At 39.7% G+C, this 8,513-nt stretch overlaps 1 protein-coding gene across 1 annotated transcript; it reads right to left on the bottom strand.

Moving 5' to 3' along the window:
* Positions 1-3,338: 3,338 nt before the first annotated feature.
* Positions 3,339-8,303, bottom strand: LOC107806975 (phosphatidylinositol 4-phosphate 5-kinase 1-like). Its single transcript, XM_016631252.2, has 8 exons — positions 6,600-8,303; positions 6,316-6,480; positions 6,035-6,200; positions 5,722-5,832; positions 5,454-5,647; positions 5,241-5,371; positions 5,053-5,146; positions 3,339-4,220 (listed from the first exon to the last, which is right to left on the bottom strand). The coding sequence occupies exons 1-8, from the start codon at positions 7,835-7,837 to the stop codon at positions 3,914-3,916; spliced, it is 2,406 nt and encodes an 801-aa protein (XP_016486738.1). The 5' UTR covers positions 7,838-8,303; the 3' UTR covers positions 3,339-3,913.
* Positions 8,304-8,513: the final 210 nt, after the last annotated feature.

Below are 8,513 nucleotides of genomic sequence, written 5' to 3'. Positions count from 1 at the left end.
GGGGCATACCTCTTTCATTTCGGTGAGTCCATGTCCTCGGCCTGGATGTGCCTGCCTCATAGCGGGGGGAAGGGGCGGTGGCCTCCCTGCATATGGTTTATGTCGCTCCCTACTGGGTCGTAGAACCGAGTGATCCCTCTTTATGTTGTTTCTTCATTCTTTTCTGGATCCGTTTTTCACCGATGCTAGCCGATGAGTTGGTCCGTTGAGGTCGTCCTCGTCTACTCGGACCTCAGCGCAATAAGCATTATGGATTTCGTCCCAAGTGGTTGGAGGATATTTCATTAATCGACTCAACAGTTTTTTGGTTGCTCTTGAACCATCTCTGCTCAACCCGTTCTGGAAAGCGGCGACCACCATACCTTCGGATACGTTCAGTAGAGTCGTCCTTACTCTGTTGAATCGGGCGAGGAAGTCCCTAAGTCCCTCTCCCAAGGACTATTTAATAGTGAATATGTCATTTACTCTGGCTTCAGCCTTCTTGGCTCCGGCATGGGCGGCTACGAACTTATCAGCCATTTCCTCGAAAGTCTCTATGGAGCGGGCTGGGAGCTGTGAATACCATATTAATGCTCCTCCAGTAAGGGTCTCGCCAAACTTCTTTAGCAAAATAGAGGACACTTGTTCCTTAGTGAGGTCGTTTCCTTTCACGGCGGTGACGTAATGAGTCACATGATCCTCAGGATCAGTCGTTCCGTCGTATATTCTGAGGTACGACGGAATTTTGAAGGTCTTTGGTATGGCAAGCGGGGCTGCATTTTCGTTGTATGACTGCTCTATGAACCTGTCGGTGTCCCTCTTTGGCAGCATCTTAGGAGCGCCTGGTATCTTGTCGACCTGTTCTTGGTGCTCTTTCATCTGGTCTCGGAGTGCTTTGCTTTCATTCTCCATTTCTTCCATTCTTTTTAGAACGGTAGTGAGAGCGTTGTCACCTGCACTGTTAGTAATATTGTGGGTTATACATGTCGTTGGAGGGTTTGGTTAGTTGCACTGCTAGTCTGTTTGTTGTATCATGTAAGCCCTTGCAGTTTCTACAGTTATGCCTGGAGCAGGTTTGTTGAGGACGCTCACTAACGTGTCGATCAGCGATGCTTCGAGGAGTTTTTACACAGCTGGGGGCGTCCCTTCTTCTGTAGACGTGAGGCCCCTCTTCCACTGGGTTTTGTTATGCTGCAGTGTGGGGGAGGTGACCTTTCGCGCCTAGGGAACGCGTTGGGCGTCGCATTCTCGCCTGCTGTTTCGCAGCTTTCGTTGATAATATTCATGAGTTTGGTTGGGAAGTCACTTGTTACTTTTGTCCTTTCTCCTTGGTTACCTGCCATGTGGGGTTTTGTATGCACAAAGAAAGGAGATCTTGGGGGCTTTTGATGTTAGTGACTTACGATAATCGTAGATCTAGAGGGAACTAAAATTTTTAACTAAGAAATTCCCACAGACGGCGCCAATATTGTTTGACCAAAAATATAGATCTTGGTTCAACTAATTAGATTTATACAAATGAGGGATAATCTTAGCTAACGATAATATCCCAAAGATGGAGCTCTAAAAAGCGCAATGAATACTACGTAGATGTATTTTAATAATGGTGGCAGCATACAATCAATGTTCCAGGAATCAAAGGCAATAATGTAGCATTCAAAATCAATAAATAACAATAAATGATATTTAAGTAAATAAAATGAATGAATCACCCAAGAAAGAAAAGAATCATTGAATGTTCTTTCTGACAATGATGAGTGATGGATAAACCTTTGAATATCTGAGTTGTTCTCGAATTTAGTGGAAAAGTGTAGACAAGAATCTTAGTAAAAAGGTGATATTTGTAAGCTTGCAATGATATTCGATTCTCTCTAATGTCAAAGTGTATTTTTACAAGTGAATATCACATGTCCTCTATCATTGTGTCTTTTTCTTTTTTTATTTATAAGGAACATGTTCCTAAAAAATCCTAATAGTACAAGTGCGGGGAATATCCACTAGAATATTCTTTTTAATGTCTTATCTTGAAACTAGCCGTTATAATCCTTGTTGACTCCTCGACTTCGGCCATTGTTAACTCTTCGATCACAGACTTCGTCGCTTCTTAGGTCATTTCGACAAATGACGACTTGGGAACGTTTCCCCCCGTATTACCTTAGCTTAAATATCCTAAAAATAGATTTTGACTCATACAGGCACCTGCATTGGAACCCAAAGTAAAATGCTCCCTAATACAGCCGATTTTATAATTTTAACAAGAAATTAAAACAATAATTCACTAAACTAATCTCTAGTAAACTCACTAAAGGACACCCTTCACTTGTAAAATATTTCTATGATGGGTTGATAACAGAATCCCGTACAGAGTGATACAGACCCATGCTTACGATCTGAGCTAACAGACACAGCAAAATCCTACTATATAAGTACGTGTAAAAAAGAACTAGTAGGTCAAAAGGAAGGAAGAAACCACAGTAAAAAGAAGAAAGTGGGGCCCTGTTCACCTCGTCGACAGCCCACTGACTTTGACTCCTACAGTTAAAAAAATCCTACACAAATTCCCAGCAAAGGCCAAAGGAAATTGAATTGACAAAGTAGCCCTCAAAACCTCATTGGAATTACAGTAACAACTGTAATTTTATTGATGTTTTGATTGTGGGATTCTAAGCTTGAGACCAATTTGAGTCAAATGTCTCTGGCATATCCGCATTATGCTTTAACGACTGCTCCAATCTTCAAAAGAAGAGAAAAAACACCCGACTTTTCTATTTTATCTTCTTTTTTCCTTAAAAATAGCTTACGTAGAAACTTAGGAACACCTCAATTATTTTACCGAAGACGCACTAGTTATCTCCTCTAAGATATAAACGTGACCCAAAGTTAACACACTTCATTAACGACCAGGCCAAATTAAAATATATAATTTTCACTTTCATGTTTACTCTATATAATCATAAATGACAAGGACTAGAAAACATACAAATTCTTTTCCGGTTATAACACGACCACCAAAGAAATGGTGCAGAAAGGACAACCCCATTTATTGTAAACTCACTCTATCAGCAAAAGAGGGACAAATTCAACAAACCCACGCCAACTCCAACACAGTAAAAGGAGGAAAGGGCAGAAAAACAAAAGTGAGCAAAGACAGGACTGGACCAGCCAGCGCATCTTTAGTCTCTGCTTTCTCCCCTTTTCATGTTACTCTCAGTATACAAAAACTCTCTTCCTCTGCCCCCAATGCAATGCCTCTTTCTTTCTTTCTTTCACTGCTATCAAAAGAAAAGCAACCAAAATGACAGCACCACCACCACCCCCCGCCGACCCCAGCAGCAGAGATGACAGAGACATAGTTCTTCCGTGCAGTCACTTTACTATAAACATCATAAATAACAAGAATTTAGACATCCACACAAATATATATTTTTCATAATCTATTCAACCTCCTCATCCTATATGCTGTACACTTTTGATTATTTAAAAGTCCTTTCCTCCCTCACTCCAATCTTTTTTGAATCTCACTGAGAAAACTTGCTCAGTTCCCTATGCTCATCTTTCAAATCTTCACATTCCTTGGTAACCCAAAAAAGAAAAAAAATATCCCTAAAACTAAAACAAAAAATAACTCATATTACCTTCTTACCCACCCCCATGGAATGTACACAGAACTTACACTCAACCAGTGGCTGATCCATAAAATTCAGCCACTAACCCCACCAAGCACCGCGCATGAATAGTATATCCGAGCCAAAAAATGTCTTCGCCCATGACTGCCGGAGCCAATATTTTTTCCGATTATGACCACCGGTAGCAGCCGCCACTCACCCATTCCAGGCAATGTGCTTTACACCACTTGGGATTCCAGATTCATTGAAGAATCTTTATAATTTAACACTTTTTGTTTGCTGTTTGATTTTTTCATTCTCTTGCCCTATCACCTGTCTTCGACAAAAATTCTGCCTATGAAATTCCGAAACCTCTTCGAGTAGAGTTTTGGATCTACAGCTGAGATTGAGGTTGGGTCAGCTTGCAAGGATTTGTAAGCATGCTCGAGCTTCTTGCTAATATCATAATCCTGCAGGATGTCAATGATCCCAAAGTACAGGACTACTTCGTAGACTTCCCCACGTGAAGGAGGCAAATTACAGAACCCACCGGGAGTATACTGATCAAAATCACTCCTTCGTGCCACCCGCTCTGCTCTAGCAGGCATGTTAGCACCCAACTTAATTAAGGGCTTCCTGTAAAGATACAAGTAACTTCAAAATCAGGAATGGTTTGAGAAACAAAACTATCTTAAACACACACAAGTATTAGGGCAACATGGACAAAGCAATGTAAATTAGCAAGCTTTTTACTCTATCAGAAAACACTGTCGTCGTGGCTGCAAAATCTTATTTTGTGGTATCACAAGTGATTCTCAAGAAATTGCTTTCCACATTAACTATAGTGCTAAAATATATATTAGCAATAAATTAAAGTCAGTAAGGAGTTTCAATTTTGCCCGAAAAATACTGTAGTAATTTAAGTTTACAACTCGAGGGCAGTTATAGCAGTTGAAGAGCAATATAATATAGTAAGACATGCTTCTTATCCAGGGTTTAAATAATAACACCTTGGTCCAGTTGTTCCCATAAAAAATGTTGTCTACTAATCCCTCAAAAAAGTTGCAGCAACAAACCAAGCAATCTCTCACTAATTCCAACTACCAATCTCAAATTCATGGAGAATCATCACAATCCAAAGACTACTTAGTGACAGAAGAACTAGCGTCAATATAGCCCCTAATGACATACAAATACAAGCACAGACGTTAATAGAGCAATGGACTACTATTTTCCTTCAAGGTGTCTGGTAGGAAGGTCTTAACGCGCTACTTCTCTGCAATCTTTTTAGTTCTACATTTATTGTAAGCCTCAAAAAGAAAAATGTGTAAGTCACCAAGGAATTGTGAATCGGAAAAAAAACATAAAGTATCTCCATCATATCGAGATTTCTTCAAGTAATGCCACAGAACAAAAGTAAACTCCAGGACAATAGCTAATTAACAGCAGCCAGAAGGACTATGCTTACCGGCCAGCAAGAACTCTATCCATGTCTTGTAGCTCAGCTTCAAGGAAACGACAACCACGCATAAACTTCTCATTTTGGTATGAATCATTCTTACCTGAAAAGCAAGCAGAGATTCCTTTTATTGTTGTTCTGGACTCCACATTATTACACCAGCTTTAGAATAAATCTCTTACAAATGTGTAACCTACCAGTACGCAAGAGGAATGGTGACAAACCCATCTTGTCACCTGTATTATCATCTCGGAAGTGAAGACCAACCAAGAGACTGTAGTCCATGATTCGCTCAGCTTCCAAAAATTCACAATCACGATCGATTTGTCTGCAACGAAGTTAAACCAATTGAGTCATGAAAGTACAGAATGACGGAATAAATTTTGTGACAACGGAATTCCCATACTTACTTGATCAGGTCCTCATACCAGTTCCGCTGGAGACGGAACACATAGTTCAGATCAAGGTCCTTAAGGGTAGTGGTTTCATCAATTTCTCCTTCTGGTTTATCTGTTGTGCGGCCATGCGAGGAACCTTTCAGGTCAAAGCGTCTGTGAATACGATATTCTGAGCAGAACATGTTGCCCATTACAATGAACCGCGTCTGCACCCAATCAAAGCATACAATATCAGACATGAACAAAGAGTCTAAGTTAATTTCAATTCTGACAGACATACCTTGACACCACCAACTGGTTTGACGCAGTGGACACCATAGAATTTTGTGACAAGTGTATTTTCATAACGACAAACATGTTGATAGTAACTTGGTAGCATCTTAATAAGCACCTGAATAAAGATTGCAAAATTCAAACCCATTAGAAAATTGAGCATGTCATCATCATTGTTTAACAGAGACAAATATCTCATATACCCAAGCCAAAAACAATTAGAAATTAGAATGAAATATACAGATAACCAACCACAGTATGACGACCTGTTTCACGAAATGTATCAATTCAAGTGCAAGTCAAAGAGGTAGGCAACTAACCTTGACTTCTGATTTTTTCACTGTTTTGATCATAAACCTATCATCCTGAGTCAAATAAAAGAAGCTTCCACTCTTCCCCGGAGAAGAAAGCTCTCTCAGGGCATCATTTCCACATATTGCTAACATGTAATCTGCAGGATCCACTTGGAATAGTTCCCTCAAATGTCTGTATAATCCAACAACCAACCAACCACTTTAAAGTCTTTCATGGTTTTTAACAAAGATCAAGTAATACAATATAAAATACAACTTATAATTTACATATTTCAAGAAATGAATACCTAAACACCACCGGGCAATAATCCTTCCAACGGAAATCAGTAGATTGATGAGGGGGTGTAATCTTGGACCCTTCAGGAGGAAACCTAGTCCAGAACTTCTCATTAGGATCAAAATCACTAGTTTTAAGATCCCGCAATATCGAAGCATGCTTCCCAACTGAATACCTGTAAAAACCACCATGGATTCAGCTATACAACAATTTTATAATCAAGAAAAAATCAAACTGAAATAGAACAACATCCAATATACTGGCAATCCACAACTTCATTCTAATTAATATTACCTAATGCCCAACTGGAGATTGAGCATCAAATCATAATTCTTATGCCCTTTGGATATAGTCTGTCCTGGCTTCTTTTCTTCTCTGCTAAAGCAACAAGGATTTCTCCTAAACTGCTTAAGTCCGTCTCGATTGAACCCGAATCCATCCCTGTAAATCATGGAGGCCTCCACACTATCAATAATATCACAAGTAATATCACCAGCTTCACCATCAGATTCCCAAATGCATATCCTTGGAAAATTTCTTTCTGTCACGCTTCCCCTTGCTCCATCTACTGATGACCTTTTCTTCCCCATATTCATCACTACAACCCCACCACCACAATCATCATTTTCCATTAATGGTGCTGCTAACTTATGCCCAAAAAATCCCCCCAAAAAAGCATCCTCTTTAACACTGAAATCAGTACTATTATTAGTACTAGTCTTATTGTTGTTTGCTGGATAAAAAGTACCATTAAGAATTTGGCTATGCTGTTGCTGATTCTTGGTCCAACACCCAATATAGCAACTCCCATCAGGCCAAGTGAAAACCCCATGACCTTTAGGAACACCACTTTCCCAATTCCCATCATACCTATTCCCATTTGCCCAAATTAAAACACCTCTACCATGAATATCCCCATTTTTCCATTCACCAACATACTCATTACCATTTTTCCAAACATATCTCCCTTGTCCATCTTGTAAATTCCTCTTCCAGTGCCCTTCATAATAATCCCCATTACTGTAGTGTTTTTGCCCGTAGCCATGTTTTCGATCCGCGGACCATGAACCTTTATACATATCCCCATCGGATCCGATAAACGTACCCGAACCCTCCATCCGACCTGACTTGAATTCGCCTTCGAATGTAGCTCCAGATGGCCACGAGAACTTTCCTTTTCCGGATGCTTTGCCTCTTTTCCACTCCCCTTCGTACATACACCCATCTTTCCATAAATACTTGCCGGATCCATGAGGTGAACTGCCGGAGAAGTTACCTATGTACAGATCCCCGTTAGGAAGGTGCTTTTCAACTGCGTTTGAGGTTGTAGTAGTGCTAGTACTGGTTGTACCGAATGCTGTAGTGATTGTACTATCCGTAGGAATGATTCTCCGGGATGCTGCTTGGGATTTGCTCCGAGGAATGATGATAACTGACCTCGGTGTTGTAGCTGTAGTCGTTTCTAGTATCTTCTCCTTTTCCTCCTCATCCACTTCCTTAGTAATTTTCGATAATATCAAAGTCTCAGGCATTTCACCTTTTTCGTCAATAATGTCAAAAATGGTGTTCTAATACTGCAACTCGGTTTGAACTATTGCCGGAAATGGATTTGCCGGAGCATCTCCGGCGACGTCTATTTCTTCCTCTTTGCAATATCCGTCGGTGAATATGTATATTATTTTTTGGTTCTGGATTTTTTATTTTATTTTTTCTCTCTAGAGAGGGAAAGAGGATAGATAGAGAGAAAGAGAGAGGGGGGCACGATTGGCTTTGCTTTGCTGTTTTGGAAAGAACGATGTAAGAACTAAGAACTGAGAAAAAGAATGAATACAAACAGGAGTTTTGAGGGAATCACAAGAAAGAGAGAGAAATTAAGATGTAAGAAAAGAAATTATTAAAATTAAAATTCTACTAGTATACTAATAATAAAGTAGAGAGAGAAGGGGAAAAAATGAAGAAAGAGAAGTGGACACGGTGCCCCAAGGAAATGTGAACTGTGGGAGAGGGGGGAGGGGAGAGGTTTGCTTTTAGTTTTGGTTAATTGAACAAAAATGTCAATTACACTTTCCACACACTACTCCCTAGTGAACTTAAATGCTACATCTGTCCAACTAATTTGATTTATTTTCATTAATGAAATTAGTGGTGAAGAAATTTGTTGTTTTCATAAGAACTTCTTTACAGTTATAAAAAAAAAAAAAAATTATT

The sequence above is a fragment of the Nicotiana tabacum genome, chromosome 12, assembly GCF_000715075.1.
Source record: "Nicotiana tabacum cultivar K326 chromosome 12, ASM71507v2, whole genome shotgun sequence".
NCBI lineage: Eukaryota > Viridiplantae > Streptophyta > Magnoliopsida > Solanales > Solanaceae > Nicotiana > Nicotiana tabacum.
The sequence above is the reverse complement of the archived record's forward strand: the minus strand, read 5'-3'. Positions and strand labels throughout refer to the sequence as shown.

Coding starts and splice junctions, on each gene's coding strand:
- LOC107806975 (XM_016631252.2), bottom strand. CDS start 7,837: ATGCCTGAGACTTTGATATTATCGAAAATTACTAAGGAAGTGGATGAG. Junction 6,201..6,315: donor TATTGCCCGGTGGTGTTTAG/GTATTCATTTCT, acceptor TGGATTATACAG/ACATTTGAGGGAACTATTCC. Junction 5,648..5,721: donor AACCAGTTGGTGGTGTCAAG/GTATGTCTGTCA, acceptor GATTGGGTGCAG/ACGCGGTTCATTGTAATGGG.